Here is a 23942-nt window from a genome sequence, read left to right on the forward strand (position 1 = left end):
CCCATACCATAGATGGGAATTAGTGATGAATGCATAGAGGTTCATAAAATAATATTACATTTCTTACTGTTAAAATGTAATTTAGAGTGTCATACATTTATAAAGCATAAACCTCTGTTTTCTAGTCTGCCTTAGATGATTTAATAGATTCACTGGGAAGTCCTGAAGAAAATGAGCCACCAAGTCCTGCATATACTGGACCACATGTTTTGGTATGGGATATCATGTATAGAAGAAAAAATGCCTTAATTATTAGATCAGCATTTGTGGGTGAATTATGATAGTGACTGTTTTGAATGGTGACAGACATGTAACAAAGACAGCTGACCAAGTTTTTGGATACTTAAAAGGCTGCAACTTTGTTAAATACAAAGGATCTCCAATGGACAACAGAACTAATAACTGTAGTACATGGTAGGCAATAGCTATAGAAAATACAGAGGAAACCAGACCTCTTCTAACACCTTGGTAACTCCACCCTATCCCTGAACGTCTGGACATTGCTGTGTACTGTTCAGACTCCTCCTTGCCAAACGCTAACTGATGTTTGAGGGAAGCATGCTAGATCCTTTTTTCCTAGCTCTGAGGTCCTTGGGTCATGGATTGTAGCAACCCCAAGGAGTGTTCCTGTCCCATTCTCTGCAGCCACATTAGCACTAAGATCTTAGTCTGAGGAATATCCCTTTTTCCTTTGAAGCAATGCCTCTAGCTGGTCACCAGATTTAGTGCTTTTAACTTTATTTTGCCCACGCTGCAATCACTATTTGTGATCAAGGAATTCTGCTTAAGCCACCACCTCAACTAGGGCCACAGCAAGTCCTTCCTCTGACCTGCAGAGTGAAGTAAGTTAAAAAACAAATGAACTCAGAATGCCAGGCAGATTCAAAAGTGACCGTTTTTCGGTCCACGCTACCAGTTGGAGGAAGGGGACACATCTATGGAAAGGCTGCACTGTCTCTTCCAGTCTACTTCAGATGTGGCAACATGCGAACCTCTCTTATCCGTGGCCTACCAGTCCTTAATTTATTAAAGGAAAGGTTCAGGAGTGGCATTTTTACTTAGTACTATTTATTTATTTTTCCAATTTATATTCTGCCCTCCCCACGAACAGGCTCAGGGCAGATAGCAACAAATAAAGATCACTGTTCATGATCTTAAGCTGTATTACCATTCTGATTACCATTTTTTTGAATGTACAAATCCCAATAATTTTTGAGCATCTCTGTGTTGTAGTCCTTTCTGATCTGTGTGCCTCATCCACTTATAGCCCACTTTGAGAGTCTCAAAGCATGCTTTTTCCTGCTGTGACATCTTTTTCCATTTGTGTGCTTCCTTTACTGACCTTTATTTATTGACCTTTATTTATATGGCCCCTTTGCATTTGCTTTTTATAACTATCCCATGAAGGTAAAGTCATTTGGCATAAAGTGTAGATGAGACTTCAGTGAATGTCCCTTCTGTTCCCAAAAATTACATACTCTTCGAAGTTTGGCTGTGTGGCTGTAGAGATCAGATGACAGTCTAGGCTTCAAGCCCAGTTCAAGGGGAGATAATAGAATTTCCATCAGCTTGGAAAGACAGAGAGAGTAGAGAGAGCTGTACCTTGTGCACTATTTTTTATTTAAACAACTATGCTGACACCCTCACATTTATTTTATTCTTTATGTCAGCTAGTAAGTTTAGTCAGCCCTTTTTCATAGTCATTTACAATCTTACATGAATATGTGCTTAACTTTGCTGTGCACATTGGGGCAGAGAATCTAAGGGTCATGTTTTGTTTGTTGCAGGACCCAATGTCGTCCTTGAACATAGAAGAGCTTGGCATACGAGAGGGCACCATTCCTCCAGAGTATAGGAAACTATTGGAGGTAAGTAACTTCCCCAAACTCTATTTCAGATGCGTTCTCTATATGTTGTTAGCAGTACTCATTACAAAACTAATTTTGTTTTTTTAGGGAGATGGCAAAGTAGTGCCCCCACCAGCAGCAAAGGGAGAATCTCAGGTATGTTTAAGATTTTTTTAGGCCCCCAAATATGAAAATGGTAAATCATTATGAGGTTTTAAAGATTGTCTTTACATGTTCGTTGCTTTATAAATGTACATTATAATCCATGCTAATGTTGCACTAGAGATGTCTTGCTGATGTAAATGAAATTCAGCTGGATTACCTACAGCTGTAGTGAGGCATGTTATAAAGTTTTGTCTTCAGTTTCCATTAAAGTCAGTGGAATAGCTCTAAATATTGATGTGGACGCTACAGGAGGGGTGCACTATTCTATATGATGTATTGAAGTTGTTGGTCTCTGGAACATAGTCTAGAATTCTTCGTTACGATCTTATTCTGTTAGTTGGCCATTTATGAGATAGTTTCCCCCCCCCACCCCCCAGACAATGTTCTCCTTCTACAGAGGCATTAAGTCAGGAGTGTCAAACATGCGGCCGGGGGGCTGGATCAGGCCCCCGGAGGGCTTCTGTCGGGCCCACAGTGGAACTGGCTGTCTTCTGCTGCTGCTTCTTCCAGTTCTGCTGCTGCTGCTTCATCATAGGTTTGCAGCTTACAGATATACCCCTGAACAGCATACTCAAGATTGCAACAGTACAGACATTTTGATGCAGTAATTCAGAGCAAGAGGTGTCCATTATCAGACACTGTTAAATAGACAAAATATTGCAAGAGTGCTAATGTTTTAGGCATGTTTTTGTTTTAAGTAAAAAAAACCTTTGTGTTTGTATCCTTTATAAAGTTTATATCTCCACTACCCGGCATTACATTTTATGACACACATGGCCCAGCCCAACAAACTCTCATTTATGTCAGATCCGGCCCTCATAACAAATGAGTTCGACACCCCTCCATTAAGTCATGTTATCTTCAGATCAGAAGTTGGCAATCCTAGCAAAGTTTTACATTGATAAATGCGCATTGCCCACGAATACTAAGCTGCTGTTGGGCAACTTTTATAAGTGTAACCCAGTTTGTGTTTTTGTTTAGCCAACTATGACAGATGATGACCTTGCAGATGCTCTGTCATCTGATTTTACTTGCAGTGCTGTCCCAAGTGCTGGAGACGAGAAAGCCACACCAGAAGAGGTAATGGTTCTGCTACTTTTACAAGAATGCCTACTGACCTGAATCTGGGACAGTTTCTTTTAAAGGAACTATTTTACAATTTATCTCAGTCAACTAATTTGCTTAAAAATTTTTCATGTCGTGAAAGAAGCCTGCAGGAGACAGTGATCTTGTGCAAGCGCAGTCTACAAATTTGGTCAGCAGTTCAGCTCCTCCTAAAGAGAAGAAACCAAAGCTGGAAGAGGTACTGATATTCCACTTCTGTATTAAGTGGTTTTCTTTTTTAAAAAGAATTGGAGGCATATGGGATATTTCATGACCTGTTGCTCTGAAAGGGTATTGCAGCGTTTTACATATAAAGAGTGGCTGAGCATATGAAGGACCCACCTGGACTTCAAATAGGGTCATTGTCACAGAACTGTAAACTGTATTGAGAAGGAATCATATGGATTAGTCAGAAACTTGTGTAGATTAGTTTGAAATCTGTTGTCTGAAGCTACATACAGGGATCATTTCGTAGAAAAAGGGGTGCAGGAGCTCATTAGCACAACTCATTAGCACAACTTATTTGCATATGCCACACCCCCTGACATCACCAGAAGTGTGTCAGAAGGCAACCCCCCCCGCTCAGGCTCCACTGGACTGTTTTGGATTGCTAGCTATTGGGGGGGGGGGTGCAGATCTGTCCTCACAGAGGAGGGAGAGCTTGTACCTGAATAAAACTTGGTCTTAAAGGTGCCACTGGACTGTTTTGGACCGGGGGGGGGGGCTGGGGGGGGCTCTGCAGCTTACCTGGCTGCTTCTTGCTCTGACTGAGGGCTGCTGGCAGCAGGGGGTGGGGCGTATAGCATGTGCCCACCCCTGGGTTCTTTACTGCCGGAGCTCTGCTACTGTGCACTCCTGCAGGAAATGACCCCTGGATATGTTGCAAGAGAATGTGTACTCACATCTCATTTATCTCCTTCAGTTCCCTCTTTGTCAAATTGCCAACTTGGTGGTGAAAGTGTGTGTGCACATAGCACACAGATTCTAGTGACCTGGATAGAAATGTAAGGTTTGCCAGCTTCTGCTTGGGAAACTCCTGGAGATTTGGGGGTGGAGCCTCTCGAGGGCAGGCTTTGGGAAGGGGAAGGACCTCAGAGGGATACAATGCCACGGAGTCCACCTTCTGAAGCTGCCATTTTCTCCGGGGGAACTGATCTCTGTAGTCTGGAGATCAGTTGTAATTCCGAGAGATCTCCAGCCCTCTCCCTTGGATGTTGGCAAGCCTAATAATTATAGATGAAAAGTTATATTTTCTGAATTAGCTAGTCATATCAAAATAACTTCATTTTGGCTTCAATAATAACTTCAATAATTGTCTTCAATAACTTCAGTCATTGGCTTCAATAGTTATCCAGTGCAGATTAAAAATTTTTTAAAAGTTTCGGGTTGCGTTACAACCCTTAAAAAAATACTCTGATCATAAATGTTTTTTAAAAACCCAAAACTGTGCACTCTGTGTAGCCATCTAGAACCTCATAAGCAAGTGCAATTTCTAAAAATCCAGAATGATTTATCACTCCAGAGCGTTTGAATCTGGGATATGATTTCATTTCCTTGTTATTTGAAGGGTGTTTCCCCCCCCCCCTTTCAGTATCTGAAAAACACGTCCACACTTGTCTTCACTGTGTGTGGTTTGGGTGTTAGCATGGCCTCTGTGTTTCCTTTGTACTGGTGTTTGGTTTTATTATGAGCTAGTCCTTCTTGTTGCTTCCTGATATAATTGGATGAGCTTAGACATTAAATTAGAATGACAGATTGACCTGTTACACAAATATGAAAGAATATTTGGTAAAAGATGGGTAGAAATAATACATGTCTCTGTTATTTATTGGAGTACAGAAAGTACTGAGACAGTTCATGGACACTCCCCCCCCCATTTAAATTAATGCAGGGGTGCAGCTCACATTTAGATGGGGCTTGAGGGATTGTGTCTAGTGCAGATCACTTGCATTTTCTGAGCTTCTAGGTGTCAGATGACAATAAAGGAAGGGGCCAGGGTTCCAGACCCAGGGTGGCTTTAGCTTTCCTAAAATAACCTAGCCTTACCAGTGGGGTTCAACAGACAGCCTAACTAAAAGAAAAAATGTGAGGAAATAATAATAATCAGTCACCCTCTCTACATTGTAACTTTTCTTTTGAGCTGCCTTTCTACAGCATGTTTTTAAGCTGCTGTTTGTTTAAGGAAATTAAATGGTCCTCTCAAGACCACAGCCTCAGCCCTAAAAATATGTTGTGAGAGATTTAGACATTCTGAGACCCCTGTTTTTCCTCAAATACAGAATGTTGTTATACTTTTAAAATGCAGGAGGAAATTAGCAGCAGTGCCCTGGATGCTCTCGTAGATACTCTTGGCATGCCAGAACCAGAGCCTGAAGTAGACATCAGCTCCATCGTGGAAGTTGAAGAGGTATTAATACACTATGGATACTTCCAAAACAAGTAAAAAATGCCTGTAGTCCATAGTGCATGATAAAGTCTGTGGAAATAGCAGCTAACGGCGTGTGTATGTGTATATATACCGAAACATAGTGTAACTTCTTTGTAGTGGGAAGTATATGTGTGTACATGTACAACTTTGGGACGATCCTTACAAAAATTCATATTGTAAGAATTGTTACCAGACTATTTCATTCATTTAATATAGTCTACAAATAACTGGTAGATAGTTAATAATAGTAGGAGGTTTCATACTATAGGCACATGGATATATACAGTACATGGGTACCATAGGTGTGATCCAGCGAATGCTGAGCACTTTTAACAGCCTGTGTCTCCAGTGATAGAATTTTAGCATGTTACTAACTCTTTTGGAAGCAGTGGTAGTTAGAAATATATGTCACATGCCCAATTGATTTCAATGGAAGAGCTACGGACATGTTTTAAATGTTGCCATTGAAAGCCATGAAACTTGAAAGTACTTAACTCTGGCCAGATTATGTCCTTAGTGTGCATAACAAAAATTAGATTAAAATCTTCAGAATGTTCTGTAAAGAAATAGCTCTATTTTCAGAATTATCCCAATGCATTGAGATTTGTCAGTTTTTGAAAGGTATCTTCCCTTTATCATTCCTTCAGTAAATTTTCTTCTTTTCAGATAATTTGTTTCCCTATTAAATATGCTTTATTACAAAGACTGAAATGCATTGGGCCATTTCTGAGAATAAAAGCATTCCTTTTATAGTTCTTCTTGTATATTCCCCTCTTGATTTTATTGTCAACTGACATATTCTGTAATATGTATCTGTTTTTATTTATAAAAAGGACATGACAGAAGATTTTAAAATTACACATTTTATGAAGAATGTGAATAGAACTAAGCACAGAACAATCAGTCTCCACAAGGCACTGTGATTGTTTTTAGAAAAACCTGTTGCCCATCAGTTTTTATAATCTCAGTGGTTATTACGGTAACTAAAAATGGAAGTACCATAATTTTAGCTAGTATGCATATGTTTATGGAATGCTAGGAACAAACTGGGGGGTAGTTGTTATTAACATCCCCCCCCCCTGTGACCTTCCTAAAACGTTTAGTTGGCCAGTGCTAGAAACAAAGTACTAGATTGGGTAGGCCTTGGTATGATCCAGTGTGGTGGATCCCATGTTAATAGGTTGTGATGGTTTTTTATTCAGCCAAAAGCCAAAGAAAAGAAAGAAAAAAAGCCTGGTGAACAAGATGATGCCATTCCTCCAGAGTACAGGTTAAAACCAGCCACGGTAATTTTTAATCTCAAGTTTTCATTACATAGGCTGTGAATTTTGCTTTTTTTGCTAAGTGTAAGTTTGATGAGGGAAAATGAAATTGATTGGATACAATTCATGCTTTATTGGAATCAGTGTTTTCCAGATTTTTGCCATTGCACTTGTATTTGTTTCCTAAATAAGCTAACACTAACAGAGAGGGGGACACAGATAAGCATCCAGTTTCTCTGGCAACTGTCTGTGGCCACTTTCTTGCTTTCAGAACTGACTTGGACACATTAGTGCTTTCCAGTCCCTAAAATGCAGCAGCCAATAAAGCAGGAGGAGGAGGAAGAAAGGGAAAATGCAAACACAGGGGTGATGAATGATACATTCTACACATCACAGAGAAGATGTGAGCTGGTAATCCCAACACATCAATATATCTAATTCTCAACATGGCCCTATTTGTGGATACTTCAATCCAGAGATTGGGGTCATGGACAGACAAGAGAGATCTTTCTGCAAACCTGAGAAAAGACCCAGGTTTGCAGAAAAATCTGAAACCTAAAAGAGGAGGCGTTAACCCCCCAAATGATAAAATGACTGTGTGGAGAAAGGCAGGATATAAATTTAGCTGAAGATGGGGCCAAATAAAAGGTAAATTGGTTCGGGGTGGGAAGGAGCAAAGGAAGCAGGGAATATTGAGGTTATGGGGGCTGCTAGGAGGAAATAGTTTGGGGAGGGGGGGTGCATGGGAAAGTGATGTACCCCCTGCCAGTCCTTGCAGGTTCCCCACTTGGGTCTAGCCTGGTGACTGGCACTATGCAACTCAGCCAGGGTTCTTTTGGGAAGAGGCTGCCAGGAGGAGAGAAGGAGAGAGTGTGGAAGACAGGGTAGATAAAGGGAGGCTGGCTGGTGGGTGGGAAGGAGAGAAGAAAACGGGGGTAAGGGGAGAGTGTATGGGGGCTTTCAGTAAAAGGAAAGAGGAAATAGCAGGGGAGGGGAAAATGAGGTGCCCCCTGCAAGTCTCCCCACAGCTTGTTCCTATCTAATATGTAGTTTGGGCTTCAGAAATGTGTTTGGCAGAATCTGCTTCTGAAACCTTGTCTGACATTGATGCTTTTCTGTCTAGCATCTGACCATTTCCATATTAGACAGATGTACAGTTGTAACTGTTTGTTGCCTTTCAACATTCTTTTTAAAAGGCAATAAACATGACACACATACACATAAAAATGCAGTAAACGCAGTTTTTAGCCTAATTCCAGTGGCATTTCAAAGAAAATTTATTCCTTGGATTAACTGTTGGGAAGACTTACAGTGCATTCCTTCTAAGTCTGTTGAAGTCAATGGGTGTAATAAAGATGGGTTCTAATCATGTTTAGGATTGTGCTACCGGTGCTGTTTTTTATTTTATTAAATCTTCTACAGAATCAACTTTAAAAACACTGACATAAAGTTTCATAAAGTTGCTGTTGTCAATTATGCAATTTATTCCTTTTTAAAATTATTTAGGATAAAGATGGGAAGCCCTTGTTGCCAAAACCTGAAGAAAAACCTAAGGTCAATACTTATTTGATTTGAATTCATTAATATGCACTATAAATCAAGTGGTGAAGTTGAATTTTACAATTCTTTTATATTTTTGTGGTTGAAATGTGGTTAAAGGAAACATAGGTACAGAAGCAATTTTTAAAATAAGATAAGATTAGTTAATCCCCTTTTGGTTTAGGCTTCTCCTGCAGACTGAAAATGTCAGCCCGTGGTGCATTCTCCAGTATTATGTAGGGTAGCCTTTTTGCTATACTAGCATTCCATGCCTTTTTACACCTTCATTTTGTCTTAAATTTTCAGAGTTCCTATTACTTGATGGCATAACTATACAGCATACTTTAATTTTCTTGTTTGTACGTAATATTTCAAAATAGCGCTGAGCATCTGCCTTGGGGGTTGATTTCCACACATATACAGTAGGTGCCTGTGTAGCAGATGGCTGGTGCAGTCAGTTTGTCCAGTGCTAATCACTTCTTCAGATGTTCTAAATCCCTAGAGAGAAGGGGACCAGGAGTCCCCTAAACAGGCGCTGCAGCCCAAGCTGACAGCACAGAGTTGCTGTTTGGTGCTGCATATGCAGTTCCCAATGGAATGTTGAGAAATATGTACATGATGCTTATTATTGCAGGCAGAGATCCACCTGTATTACACCTGGGTGCTTTGCCCCAAGTTTCTTTTGTGGATTCCTTATCCATTGCCAATTGATAAATTACACGTTTTGTTGTTTTTTTTAAGTTGCAATTTATCAAAAACTTTTGTTCACAGCCTATTAGTGAATCTGACCTAGCCGATGAATTTTCCAAAGATTTTGTCTGTCCTGCTCCTCCTGCAGAAAAATCAGAACCATCTGAACCTACTGATGTGACTAAGGTGAGCTTCTGCTGATTTTGTTGTTGTTGTTCAGGAAGGGGCAATTGAAATCCAGGACATTTCGTCATATCATATGCAGATGTCATAAAATGAAAGAAGCTTAATTGAAGAATAGAATTTTCATTATTTTCTGATGAAGTGAGCTTTGACTCATGAAAGCTTATATCCTGAAAATCTTGTTTGTCTCTAAGATGCTACTGGACTCGAATCTAGCTGTTCTGCTGCTGACCAACACCGCTACTCTCTGAAGCATTCTTTCCCCAAATGCTCTTCCCCTTTTATTTAAGTTGCTTGTATTGTAGTCATGGTCAGTGGGCGCCTGGGGGCATCTACACTCCATTTGTGTGGACTTACAAACAGGGATGAGGGGGAAGTAACTTTGTTAAGATGAATTATGGCTTTTTTTGGAGTTCTTCAGTCCAACTAACCATGAAGTATGTGAGTGTGATGGGAAATGTAAGCCATGCAATGGGTCACTGTGAGGCCAACTTACCCACTACTCCCTCTGTCCATAGAACATTCTCTGACTGCATAACGACTCTCAGTAAGGGCTGCACTCCCTTTGATATGAACTCTGAACTCTCTCTTATTGTCATGAACTGTGATTTGCACTGAGGTTGGGCTTTGGGAACAAATCAGTAATGTCATTTGGATCATCTTCCCTAACTCTACAGCTGTTTAGGGACCAACTTATCATTCTGCAAGTTGTAGAACTGAATTTGAATCAGTTTGAGCCTGCTATGCTTCCAAAAGCAAAACACTTTTGTGAAAAATATTCTGTGTGCATCATAAATGAGGGAGAGGGGATTGTGTTGGCAGCACAGTGGGTGTATAGATTTGAAAGCTGACGGTGCTCAAAATATTAATATGTACTGTAATCAAAATTTATTAGTTGTTTCATTTCAGAAACCTGCAGCTGCTGAAACCCCAAAAGGGCCTAGTGAAAAAGTGGATGGTTCTGCTGCTGTTCCTCCAGTGCAATCTTCTGCTGCATCAGTAGTTTCTCCAGTGAGTGATCTCTTAAAGTTTAAAAATTGAGGCACATGGGGGAGTGGGGTGGGGGAGGACCAGCAGCACCTGTGTTCATCTACAATTAAACCTGAAAGCATCCCTCAAACAGAATATAGTAGTGCTTAGGAATGGAAAATAGAAGTAATCCTGACATCACTTGAGAGATGCTTAAAATATCAGTATTTGGCTTCTTGTGTCCTGGCCCCAGTACTGGATCTCCTGGTGGCACCTGGTATTTTTGGCCATTGTGTGACAGAGTGTTGGACTGGATGGGCCATTGGCCTGATCCAACATTGGCTTCTCTTATGTTCTTATCAAGATAGCATGTTCAGGAGATTGCATACCTAATATAAAATAGAAGATGGGAGACACATGTATACCCCTGTGAGCTCTTTCGAAGAAGGATGGCTTAAAATTGTAATAATCACAGATAATTTTAGCTATCTAGAATTCTAGTCATAATTGTGTAATTTTCATAAGGACATATGCTGAATAACAATAGATCTTGTTACCAAAACTCACTTTATCTTATTTCTGAAGCCTTCATCAGCTGAACCCAAAATACCTCCTAAAGAAGAGGTGATATCCACAACTCATGTTTCTTCTGTTCAGTCTTCAGCTCCATTGGCAACTTCTCCAGTGAGTAATCAATTAAGAGAGTTAACATTAATGGGCCAAAGGGCTATGTTTTAAGAATCAGAATGATTCATCTCAGTTTCAATTCATCTCAAATTTCTTCTCTCTAAGCATTTAGAATAATTAGATTGTAGATTTTCTGTGCCTCTGCACATTATGGGTGGGATATATTTAACGATTGTTGGTACAGTCCTCTGGGTGCCTTCTTTTTCCTGACCAAGTTCAACTGAAACATAATGGAAACTGTGTGAAAATAGACACAGGTTTTTTTTAATAGGCTAGGCTGCGAAGAGTTTCATTTATTTTATCCATTTCACAGATCATAGCACCTCTAGACAATTCATCTTTATAACTGGTAATCGGGTATTCTCGTTATATTAATATTTTGATATTTAAAATCTAATAATTATCTGGTTTGAGGTTAGCTATTTATGAATTTGCCTTTCGGTGTGTTCTAATAAGATTGAACTGGTCTAAAATAATGTTATTTGTAGAGTGGACATGTACCTGATGATGTGTTGGAAGCCTTATCTGGAAGTCTAGGGGGGAAAGAGCCTGATCCAGAAGAAAAAAAGCCGGCTGTGGATAAAGTGAAGGTAATACAGTGACTAGGCCTTGTGTGCATTATTAATTTCTGTCTGTCATGCTTGGGCTTCACTTAACCACGATTTTAGTTAATAAAAAGTGCAATCCTAAACCTGTCTACTCAGTATCACTCCAGGAATTTGTGACTTGCCTTCCCTTTGTATGGAGAATCTCAGTGGGAACAATGTTCTGGGATAGAATTCCTGGCTTGGCTGTAAAACAATGCCCCCAAACCTGTGACTGATAACTTGGGTGGGGGTGTAAATTGAATGGAGAGAAGATAGCTTTTGTCTTCATTTTTGGGAATGAAGTTTATTTGTTGTAACACAAACAATTTAATGTAAACATTCTGTAAAATATGAACTTTTCTTATTCACGTTGTACGTGACAAGGTGGGAGGGGAACCCTTGCCTGTAAGACTTTAACAATGTCGTTAGAAGTAAAAACAGCACCCTGGCTGCAGACAATATAGGAAGACTTAATAAAATCTGATCCCTGTATAGGTTAGTTAGAGGATGAGCATAACAAACAATTTTCATCTTTAGCTGACCACTTCTAACTGTCAAATTTTAACTTAAACTATGCTCACAGCTCCCATTGGTTGTTGAAGCCCTGCTCTCATTGGTTCCCCTGTTGCTGGGTGGCTTTTTCTCCTGTCTGTCACAGGGGGTATTTCCATGGAGATAGATCGAGATGGGTAGCCGAGTTAGTCTGTCTGTAGCAGTAGAAAAGAGCAAGAGTCCATTAGCTCTTCAACAAAATTTGTGGCACGTTATGAGCTTTTGTGAGTCACTGCTCACTTCTCCAGTTCAAGAAATATATCTCTGCTCTTCAAGCTGTTAGTATTTTCTAAAGGTAGCATAAACTGTGTTGTGTTTTACTTATTAAGAAATCCAGTGATATCAGATGAAAGGGAAATGAGTCCATCTTTTGTATGGTTGGCTACCATTTTATAAATATACTATTCTGAATCCATATAACTGGTCAGATCCCCAAATTATGCTTATTGAGACAATTCTTGTTCCCCCTTGCTCTGTAGGAAAAAGCAAAACAAAAAGAACATGAGAAACTTGGAGAAGATGAAGAAACCATCCCCCCTGATTATAGACTAGTTGAAGCAAAGGTAAACTGGTTCTGGAGTGTGTTGTGGTGGTAGTGTGTGTTTTTTTTAAAATGTATTACCTCAGTAGGGTTGCCAAATGGGGCTGGGGGGCGGGGAATCCCCCGCTTTGGAGGCCCGATTTCCGATGCGACGAAATCGGGCCCCGGGGGGAACCCCGCTCCCCGAAGCTGCGTCACCAGAGGTGACGCACGACGTAGGGTACGTTGGGGGCGTGGCCCAGATCGTCGGGGAGGGGAACCATATGGTTCCCCCCCAAAGATCTCGGCCACGCCCCCAACGTGCCACGTCATGCGTCACTTCCGGTGACGTTCTGGCGGCGCGCGCAAACATCCCCAGCCAGCTCCCGGAGCGAGAAGACGCTCCCCCTGCCGGTGAGTGATTTAGATTTGGCAACCCTATACCTCAGTGATGATGAGGCTTCCTCTGAATTATGGTTGTTAATCAGGTAGTAGTATATGGCGTCTTTCTTGTGGTCAGATCTCTGTACACTTTGAACATCAAACAGAATTTCCTATGGATTTAGTATGTGTCAATTTAACACAAGCACAAAGAACTAGCTTGTGTTTTTCTTCTCAAAGGGAGGAGGACACTCTGATACTCTTGGGTTCCTCTTCCCACAATCCCTGGAGGAAGGAATTGATTGCACCTTCCATCTCTGGGGGCAGGAGGAGCCCACCCTCAGTCTTTTTCCTGCCTCCACCTGAGAGCAGTGGATTTAGAGAGTTCCTGAGATTTTCCTTTAAGGAGCTCCTTTGGTTGCCCTTTGTTCTTCTCTTTCCACATGTGTTCCTTTCTGTGTTCCTTTCCCTTTGTTTAAAAAAACAACTTTGTTTGTTGTTCTGGCCTTGTCTTCCCGAGGCTGTTTGCCTTTTGTCCACTGCTTCAGTCATGGCAGTGTCCGCAGCTGGAGGTCTCCAACCATGGGACCTTCTCGGAGAGAGAGTTGGGGGAGGTGATCCCCAGGCAGAGGAGTAGGAAATCCATGCAAACCTGCTTGCCCAGCTGTCCCACTGCGGCAGAGCTCCTGGAGAGAGCCGCAGGCCACAAATCACCTGGCTTGGATCATGAAGAAGCAGGCTCGATTTTTGGTGCCAAAACTGTGCCTTCTACTGATCAGCCAGGATGGCCTGTATCAGCCCATCAGGCCTGCTCAACACAGCCTTCTGCAGCTGTTGTAGCAGTGAGTTGAAGGGACAATAACTCCCGGGAGGGGGGGACCAGACGGGGGAGAGCCCTTTGTTGTCCTACGAGGCTTCCAGAACTGGCCAGAACAATTTGTCTCCAATCAGTTACATAAGGAAAAAAACACTGCTTTATCTCCCAGAAAACAGAACAAGAGCCCCCCCCCCCAGTCAAACAGCTTCAAAAAATTTAGCTTCTTCAAGGCCTCTAGATACAGAGAAAGGTCAGGGCTCCTCTTGGCCAACAAAGACTGCCTGTAAAAGCACCTTCCCTGTTAGGAGCAGTTATTCAGATTTCTCAGACTACAGATCTAAAGATAGGGATTCTCCCTTAGGCTCTGAGGATTCTGAAGCAGATCTGAATAAAGAGGGCCAGTTGTCTGAGGACGCAGTCCCTCAACAGAGCAAGCCAACTCCCCACCTTTTTTTTCTCATGAGGAGCTTCCCACTCTCTTACAGATAGCATTAAAAATCCTACAGCATTCTGCCCCCAAGGGTAGAAATCCCCAAGGAAGAATGGGATGATGATAAAGGGGCCCCTGAGGTTTTCCCTAGGGTTAGAGAGCTGGGTTCAACTTTTCCCTTCCCTTCCTTTTTTAAAACTGAGATAAAAGAGGAATGGTCAGATCCTACCAATAACTGTTTACATTCCGGACAAGCTAAAAGAATGTACTCTCTTCCTCCCAAGGTAACCAGCTTACTGAAAGTTCCAGTGGTAGAGGGAAAGATTCCAATGAGAGAAAAAGTGACTCAGCTCTCTGCAGAGCCCATGAGGCCATTGGCTTCTCCATTAAAGCTTCTGCTGCCAGTTCTTTGAAGGCAAGAGCCTCATACACGTGGCTTTGTAAATTGTTTCAAGAATACCCAGATTTAAATCAGTGCCTGTCAAGTTACATGCACAATCTGGAGAGAGCAGCAGCCTTCATGTCTGATTCTAGCCTGGACATGATCAAGTTCTCACCTCACAACAGATTCCTGAGCTCACCAGTCCCTCACTGCCCCATCAAGAGACAGCGTGCACAAGATGTCATCAGATATCTGGGGGAGATCACCGACATCAAACCTGTTCCATTGTGGCAAAGGTTCTTAGGCGTCTATTCTACTTTTTTCATAGTTCCTCAAAAGAACGGCAACTGGAGGGCTATCCTCGACCTCAAATTCCTGAACAGGTTTGTGAGGTACAGGAAGTTCAAAATGGAGACCTTGAAGACCATTGTGGAAACCCTGCAGCCAGAGGACTTCATGGCCTCCATTGATTTGACTGAGACATATCTTCATGTGCCTGTAACTCTCCGGGACAGACAGAATCTGAGGGTCACCTTCAGTCTAAACCACTTTCTGCTCAGGGTCATGCCATTTGGGTTGGCATCAGCACTCCGGATATTCACAAAACTGATAATCTCACTTGTTGCAAGCTTGTGTCTCAAAAGAATCCATACCCATCCCTACCTTGACAACCTCCTTATAAGGTCACCTTCACAAGAACAGGTGCTCAGGGACATTCAGGAAACTATCCAATACCTCTCCAGTCATGGCTTCCTAATCAGCCTCCAGAAGAGCCAACTAACACCTGCCCAGGTCATCACACATTTGGGGTTAGTGATAGATTCAATCGAGAAAGTGTTCCTTCCACCAGACCGAGCAGAGCAGACCATCCAGACTGTGAAACAGGTTCACTCTGTGAAATTAATGGACTTGATGATCCTAGCACATTTGCTAGGTTACATGATTGCAGCTATCAAGACAATCCCTTAGACCCAGGCACACTCTTGGGTACTTCAGTGGACACTATTACCATATCAAAGGCTCATAGCCCTTTGAAAGCACATCAGAGTCAGCATCAGTCAGCATCTCAGGAAGATCTCTTTTGGTGAACAACCAAGAAACATTTGCTTGTAGGCAAGCCCTTCCAAGTGACCACAGACCAGCCTGATGGGTTGGGGAGCCCATTGTGCACTGGGCCACATGCAGGGGACTTGGTCCTATCAAGAAGCTTCCATCAGCATCAGTCTTTTGGAACTGCATCTGGTGTCATCTAGTACATCTCACTTCCAAGGCTATCTGTCTCAATTGAACATATGTATATGAACAGATAACACCACAGCCAAGGTGCACATGAACCACCAGGGAGGCACCAAAGCCAAGACACTACAGCAGGAGTCAACTATCCGCATGTCCTGGGAAGAACAACTTCTGGCCTCTCTCAGAGCAGAACACATTAACAGCATAGCAAATGTTCGAGCAGATTGGCTCAGCCGCTCCAGGCTGGACCAGGGGGAGTGGTCCCTCAGCCATTTCAGTCCCTGGATCTACATTTTGTCCTAACATGAGTAGATCTCTTTGCCCTCCCTGACGAATGCCAAGACACCCAGATTCTTCTTGAGACACCAATGTCAACAAGCAGAACAAGTGGATGATCTGATGTCCCCTTGGCCATCGAGCCTTCTTTATGCCTTCCCCCACCACCACCTTTGATTTCAAAGGTTCTGAACAAAATGAAACAGCAGTAGGCAGAGTTGCTCTGGCCCAGGAGACCTTGGTTTTCCAGTCTGCTGAAATCATCAGTTCAGCCTCCATGGGAACTTCCACTGTCACCCAGTATGCTAACCCAGGGTCCCATCTGTCATCCAGACCCAGCTTGGCTTCATCTGACAGGATGCAGATTGAGCAGCAAGCGCAGACTACATTGGGTTTCTCTTATCAGGTCATTCAAACTATGAGGGTGGCCTGGAGAAGCTCAGCTTCTAGAATTTACAACAGTTCTTAGACGGCTTTTGCCAGATGGTGCAAGAGCAAATGTCTGCAACCTGACACCCTAGATCTTCCTTGGGTATTGTCCTTCCTACAGGATGGAGTCTCTCAGCAAGCACTTTCCAGGCACCCAGCGGTGAAGAGATTTCTTTCTTTTTTTATGGCCCCCCATAGGGAATTTTTTATTTGCATTTACTAAAAACTACAAAGAAAATACACACTATAGGAGAAAGAAAAGAAAACCCACTAAAAACCCAAGGGTTGGAGGTCACATACAGCTTGTGAAAAATTTGCTTAACAATAATAAAGAGCTTTCTTTAACACTGAGAGTGATCAATCATCGTCATAGCTTGTAAAAACATCCCAACAGATCTGACTATATGAAGAGTAATCCAGGAGAATTGCTATTTAACTTCGACACAAATTACAAAGAACAATGGCATCTCATTTAACCATTATTTTTCCCTCCACCATTAAAAGCAAATTAACAATAAGTCTCCCTCAGTAGATATTACACAATCTCATTTTCTCTTCCATTGCTGTTTTCCTCTTTCTTCTTCCCTGTGGCACCATCTTGCTGTATCAGGAACTGGCCATCTCAAAACAAAGTTCTTTCTCCTTTTTCCAGGACTGTTCCACTTAAATTCTTGCCTTCAATCATAGGGGTTGTTCCAATTTGCTTTTCACTGCCCAGCTTGAAGAGAGTCTCGTCACCTTATTGCCCAGCAGACTTAATCAGGATATAACCATAGAGGATAACTCCTTCGCTTTAAACCTCGCTTATGGGCTGCATACAGGCCCTTCGAATTGCAAATGCCCATTTGACTCTCCTCTTCGATCCTGGAAGCCCCTATGATCATTGGTTAGACGCTTCTCCAATATTCACACAGTCCTTTTAAAAGCAAAAGCTGACATGTAGCACAGTTCTTGCATAGTACCTCGTTTATACCAACAGGGAACAAAGGCTTAAAGAGGACAAAGGGTTAAGACACAGTTTGCAAGAGTCACATGGTTAACCAGCAGCTCTTCCACTTTCTGAAGGAAGCTTGGATATCGCTTTTTGCTCTTACTACATTGTCCGTCGCCATTTTTAAGGATGTTTACTTTTAGAAAGTTTGCCAAAGTCCCAAAAACTTGCTTCATCGCTTAACTGCCTCCTGGAATCTCTCCGTACAGCCCATTGCCACTTTTAAACATGCCTCCTCTTTCTTCCAGCTCCATAACGCTTATAAACAGTTCTTAACAGAGGAGAGTCCCCTCTCCCCCCTCGCTTTTCCCCGGGGGGGGGGCTTTCTGTTGTTTCGTTTCAACTTTACTCACTCTTCATATGTAGATCAAGCAGATCTTGCTGACAGATATCCTTATCTGCCGCTCAACCTCCACTTGCTTGATTTGGGGCGTGTGTAGCTTAGTCCTTGCCGGAACACAGCAGAGAGACCGTCGGAGCAAAGGGACGCCTCAATTTCCTGACAGCGGGCCGGGAAAGAGGTGACCCTCAGTGCTCCATGACTGGAGACCCTTCGCAAAGGTCTCAGGGGGTGCGGACATTCGCACCCCCTCTCTAACTGCTGGTTTGCGAGCCACCTCCCTGAGAGATCCCAGGAGACACGGCCACCATCAGCTCGCCGAAACCCCGCCCTCCGAGGAAACAGATTCTCATAATAATAGAACCTGCGTGCCGGATCGCAAAATGCGCCAGAAGAACAACAGCCATATACCGCCGGGAATGAAGCCAGCCAGACAGGAAAAGACATCTATCTCCACCTGGGTGCCGGTAGGCTATCCCACTCCCCGTTATAATGTGGCCTTAGTTAGAGTTAAATTGTGATTAGCACCCCTCATGTAAACCGCCCAGAGACCCCTACGGGGGTTAGAGCGGTATATCAAATCGAATAAATAAATAAAATAAATATGTAAATCAAGTAGATCTCGCCAATAGATATGCTTATTTGCTGCTCGACCTCTACTCGCTTGATTTGGGGTGTGCGTAGCTTAGTCCTTGCCAGAACGCAGCAGAGAGACTGTCAGAGCAAAGGGATGCCTCAATTTCCCGACAGCATGCTGGGAAAGAGACGACCCTCAGCGCTCCATGACTGGAGACCCTTCGCAAGGATCCCCGGGGGGGCGTGGACATTCGCACCCCCTCTCTAACTGCTGGTTTGCGAGCTGCTTTCCTGGGAGATCCCAGGAGACACAGCCGCCATCAGCTCGCCGAAACCCCACCTCCCCGGTGCAGAGATTTCTGAAGGGAGTGACTTTGTCTCAACCCCCTACAGTGCACAGGTTTCCCCTCTTGGAGACTTCATGTCGTTCTTCAGGCTCTAACCAGTTTTCCATTTGAGCCTCTGAGCGAGGTTTCCCTGAAGTTTCTTACTCTGTTACATCAGCAAGACAGGTCTCAGAGATAGGTGCTCTTTCCATCAGAAAGGTGGTTCTGTGCACAGACATGGTGGTTCTGTGCACAGGTCACACCTTCATTCCCAAGATCAACACCTTTTCAAACTTCACAGGAGATATATTTGCCATCCTTCTGCCCGAAGCCATCTCATCCTGGGGAGAAGAACTGGTGGTTGCTTGACCGCCACAGAACACTTCGCATTTATATCAGAAGTCTGATTCCCTTTTTGTGGCTTTTCTTCCAGTAGTCAAGGGGAAAAGAGTTTCTAAGGCTACATTGAGCAGGTGGCTAAAAGAATGTATCTCCTTGGCAAGTCCCTGAGGGGATCACAGCTCATTCAACAAAAAGTACGTCTACATCAGCAGCATTCAAAACAAATGCATCTGTTGCAGATATCTGCAAGGCCGCTACCTGGGCCTTGGTGTCAGTGTTTACAAGATGGATTCTATCACCATGGCTGGTGCAGCATTTGGGTGAAGAGTCCTACAGCAAGTAACATCCCAAGCGTATCAGAGTGTCCTCTTCCCCTTGAGAGAGAACAGAACTTTGGACTTACCATGAAGGTTCCTTGTTCTCGAGGGCAGGGAGGACACTCTGGACTTACCTCTGTTCAGCCTATTACGCTTCCTAAAGGGTGACTGACTGCCAGTCTCCATGTTCATTGTTCTTTCACTGTTCTAACAGTTTATGTCTACCTATATGGTTTGTTTCATATGGTTCTATAAGACTTGTTGTCTGCATTGAGGCCTGTTATCAGCTGTGGAAGTCTCCAGACTGAGGGTGGGCTCCTTCTCCCTCCGGAGATGGAAAGTGCAATCAATTTCTTGTCTCCAGGGATTGTGAGAAGAGGAACCCAAGCGTATCAGAGTGTCCTCCTTGCCCTCAAGAAGAAGGAACCTTCAAGAATATCAGTTATAAAAATGAATGTCCTACCACGTTTGATGTTCCTGTTCCAAACAATACCAATACTCAGTAAGACAGATTTGCTACTTAAGTGGCAACAAGAACTATCAAAGTTTGTTTGGGCAGGCAAGAAACCGCGAATCAAGATGAAAATTCTTTGTGATGCCAAAGACAGAGGTGGGTTACAATTACCAAACCTTAGACTATATTATGAAGCGGTCTGTCTAACCTGGATGGAACAGTGGGTGAAATTAGAAAATGATAAGTTACTGGGGTTAGAAGGCCATGATTGTAGATTTGGTTGGCATGCATATTTATGGTATGACAAAACAAAAATGGATAGCTTTTTTAAGCTTCATGTGGTAAGAAAAGCATTATTTGTGGTATGGATGAGGTATAAAAAATACTTTTGTGATGTAAGACCATTGTGGATTGTACCAGTGGAAGTGTTAACATCTTACTCAAGACATAGAGATAAAGATTGGTTGCCATATAAAGATCTAATTAAAAAAGTGGGAACAGAATGGGTAATGAAAAAGCAGAATGAAATTGAATATGATTATGAATGGCTGAAATATATGCAGATTTTTGATCTTTTTAGATCAGATAAAAGAAACTATGGTTTTAGAGAGGAAAAAAACGAGATGGAAAAGGTTTGGGAGAGTGGAGAGGGAAAAAATATCTCTAAAATGTATAAAGTGTTACTAAAATGGTATACTGAAGATGAGACTGTAAAAGGGCAAATGATAAAATGGGCGATAAATATGAATACGGAAGTGGCTATTGAAACCTGGGAATATTTGTGGAAAAATTCTATTAAGATATCGCCTTGTACCAATGTTAGAGAGAATTGTTATAAAATGATGTATAGGTGGTACATGACTCCGAAAAAAATTGCAAATATGAACCAGAATATGTCAAATAAGTGTTGGAAATGTAAAAGCCATGAAGGCTCATTTTACCACATGTGGTGGACTTGTGAGAAAGCAGTTGACTTTTGGACAAAAGTCCACAATGAAATGCAAAAAATTTTGAAATGCTCTTTTAAAAAGGCACCGGAAATTCTGCTTTTAGGATTGAAAATGGAAGAAGTCAATACAACTAAAAAGACTTTATTCTGGTACTTAATCACAACAGCGAGAATGATTTATGCACAATTTTGGAAAACAGAGAAAGTGCCAGAAATTGAAGACTGGATACAAAAAGTTCTGTTCATGGCAGAGATGGACAAAATTACGAAGAAATTGAACAACAAAGAAGACGACGTGTTTTTTCAAGAATGGAGTGACTTTAAAATATATCTGGAAAAGAACTGGGATGTGAAACAAAACTTAATATGTTTAGATCAATATTAAGTCAAATGATGTTATCTCTAGATTGTAATGATAAGAAACTGATATTGATGATGATATGAAGTAATTTGGAGCAGGGGTGGAAGCATTGTGGGAAGCCATTGGAGGGAGGGGAGGAACTGGGAATGGGGTAGACAATTGATAGAATGAAATGATTTAATCTTACATGTTGTATTCCTGAGAAAATAAAATTTGTTTACCAAAAAAAAAAGAAGAAGAAGGAACCTTCGCAGTAAGTCCAGTGTTCCATTCTACACAATTATGTATTTACTATAGGGACATGAAATCAGTACAGGTTGTGCAGTCAGCAGACAAATGTCTCCTATATGCAGTAAACCATGTTTGGCTTTCTATTATGAACTGAAGATTATGGCAAACATCTCTATTCTGTTCAACAGGGAATATTAATATATTTTTAAAAACTGATATGAATTTTTCTGGAGGGGGTTGTCATTTCAGATTTAGTATTGCAAAAGGTTTTGTTTATTTATTTACTTCATTTACACTCTGCCATTTCTCCCCAGTGGGGATCAATGCTCCCTCTAAGCTGTGGAGTCTTGTGAGCAAAAATTCTACTTTGTGAGCTGCTGGCATTAAAGTTGTGAACAAGCGATTTGGCTACTGCATAAATTAGTTTTGCTCTGGAGCCATCCTTCCTGAGCTAAGTGTGAGCCAGAGGCTAAAAAACTGTGAGCTAGCTCACACTAACTCAGTTTAGAGGGAACACTGGTGGGGACCCAAAACAGCTTACCTCATTCTCTTCTCCATTTTATACTCACACCAACCCTGTGAGGTAGGTTTGGCTAAATGTGACTGTGCCAAGGTAACCCAGCAAACTCCCATGGCAGAGTAGGGATTCAAGTCTGGTTCTTCCAGATTCTAGTCTAACCAAGAAAGTCAGTAGTTCCATTTACAGATCTTCAGCTAAAGAACTTCATCTGGCTTGAAGGGTTATGTTCTATATTTGCTTGTGAATTCTATGATTAGTGGAAGTCAACTGTCTGAATTTGCTACCAAACGATTTTGTATGAAATGTAATAATAAGTGACCATAACACATTTATAGTGCAATTATTATTCTTTTTCCACAGGATAAAGATGGGAAGCCTCTTTTACCAAAACATGAAGAAAAATCTCAAGTGAGTAGAACAGCATGCTAGACACTTTTTAAAAAGGCTTTTTTTACTGATGCTGCTTTTTTTTCCAAATTAAGAAAGGGAGAATGTGTTTATTGAATATCTAGGAATTTATTCTAACCAAGGATAGGTCAAAATGGATTGTCACATTTTATCTACTTGATTAATTTTTTTTAAAAAACTCTCCCTTTTAAGGGAACACCTTATGAGAGAGAATGCAAGATTTATACTACCTGTCTTATGGGAGAGTTTGGCACCTTTGCTAGAAAATAAGCAGAGACAAGTGAGAGTTTGGTTTCACACCAGACTTCATTCATTTCTTCCATATTTTAACAATGAAAAATGTGAACAACCAATATTGGTTTTCATTGGCAAGTACTTTTTTTAAAGGACGAGACTAGTATTATGCTTCTGTTTCTTTTGATTTCTAGCCCATCAGTGAAAGTGAGCTTCTTGATGCCTTGTCAGAAGATTTTTCTTGTTCTTCAGCACCGACATCAAAGGCTGAACCTCAAGTAAGTTTGTGGGAAAACATGAGTTTATTTAGACTTTAGGTCCAGTGATACAGTACGGTACCTGTTGTTAGTGATATACAATGATCTGAGTTGGAAACTGTAAATGATGCAGATTCTCAGAAGAAGTCATTTACCATCTAAACCAAACATTTTAGTAGGTAGTGGTACTGTTAAACTAGACATGACAGTTGGAATCATTGGATGGTCATGTGCTATATACCCCCTTCAGTAACAAGAATATGATCTAGAGATCACATTAAGATCTCTGTTATAATAAAAAGATCAGTTGTAGGTCATTAAATTGTGGTGTCAGCAGTGGAAATGCATGGTCTACTTTTAAAAAAGGGCAGGAATGATCGGAGATTCCCTTTTTCAGTATTCCCAAGTGGGGTCCCCTCCCAGAGTAACGTGGAGGGAAAATCAAGGGGCAGAGGGGATGGAAGTGCAGCTTTGACCGCCTGGTACATTGCCTGCCTGCTATAACAGATGGAAATACTCACTAGCCTTTCTTGGCTGCCACCCCATTTTCTTCTGCCACTTTCATCTCCTATCTGTGCGAGCAGTGCAATTCCTGCTTGGAATTATATGTAGAAAAGGGTAAAAATTTGGCAGATTGTAGACCGGCAAGGAGCAGTGGCATCCTCTTTTCCCCTGCAGCCCAAGACGGTTCAGAGACTAGCAGCTGGCAGTGCTGTTCCCTGCCCATCCAAAGTTTGGCGCCAGATCAGTCTTGAAAGGAAGAGGAGCACTTGTGGGCTATTGGGTCAGATGTTTAGAATAGTGAATGAGGAAAATTGCAGAAGGTGCAGGCACATAGCAATCTTTGACTAGCTCAAATTGATGTAGCATCAGCCTGGAATAAGTAGCCTGGTGCCTATGTGATTTTTTGATCATTTGTCATTTTCATTGCAGAAACCTACCGCTGTTAGCGAGACTCCCTCTAAAGAAATTGTTTCTTCTGCCTCGGCTTCTGCAGTGCATTCATCAGCTCCACCAGCAGCAGCCGCCCCAGTAAGCAGAACATGCAATCACTTCACTCCCTGTGACTAAAACCTGTGACTTGTAGAATTCTTCCCTCTGTCCTTAGAACTCTTGCTGCTTTTAAAGACTGCTGCTTATAACCTTTTAAGT

General features: G+C 41.9%; 1 protein-coding gene across 11 annotated transcripts in view; it reads left to right on the top strand.

The window, feature by feature from the left end:
* The window catches only part of CAST (calpastatin), a 94244-nt gene that overhangs the window by 60701 nt on the left and 9601 nt on the right, over nt 1–23942 (top strand). For 10 of the 11 annotated variants that reach the window (XM_015407554.1, XM_015407560.1, XM_015407551.1 and 7 more), the window contains 16 exons: nt 126–212; nt 1788–1868; nt 1956–2003; nt 2994–3092; nt 3220–3315; nt 5422–5523; nt 6747–6830; nt 8313–8360; nt 9117–9221; nt 10128–10229; nt 10773–10871; nt 11363–11464; nt 12493–12576; nt 22252–22299; nt 22728–22811; nt 23724–23822. In XM_015407554.1, the coding sequence (XP_015263040.1) occupies nt 126–212; nt 1788–1868; nt 1956–2003; nt 2994–3092; nt 3220–3315; nt 5422–5523; nt 6747–6830; nt 8313–8360; nt 9117–9221; nt 10128–10229; nt 10773–10871; nt 11363–11464; nt 12493–12576; nt 22252–22299; nt 22728–22811; nt 23724–23822 (1368 nt within the window). The remainder of the gene's footprint in view (nt 1–125; nt 213–1787; nt 1869–1955; nt 2004–2993; nt 3093–3219; nt 3316–5421; nt 5524–6746; nt 6831–8312; nt 8361–9116; nt 9222–10127; nt 10230–10772; nt 10872–11362; nt 11465–12492; nt 12577–22251; nt 22300–22727; nt 22812–23723; nt 23823–23942) is intronic. The other variant, XM_015407552.1, reaches the window with a different exon arrangement.

Source organism: Gekko japonicus, unplaced genomic scaffold (genome assembly GCF_001447785.1).
Source record: "Gekko japonicus isolate JY-2015 unplaced genomic scaffold, Gekko_japonicus_V1.1 scaffold1144, whole genome shotgun sequence".
NCBI lineage: Eukaryota > Metazoa > Chordata > Lepidosauria > Squamata > Gekkonidae > Gekko > Gekko japonicus.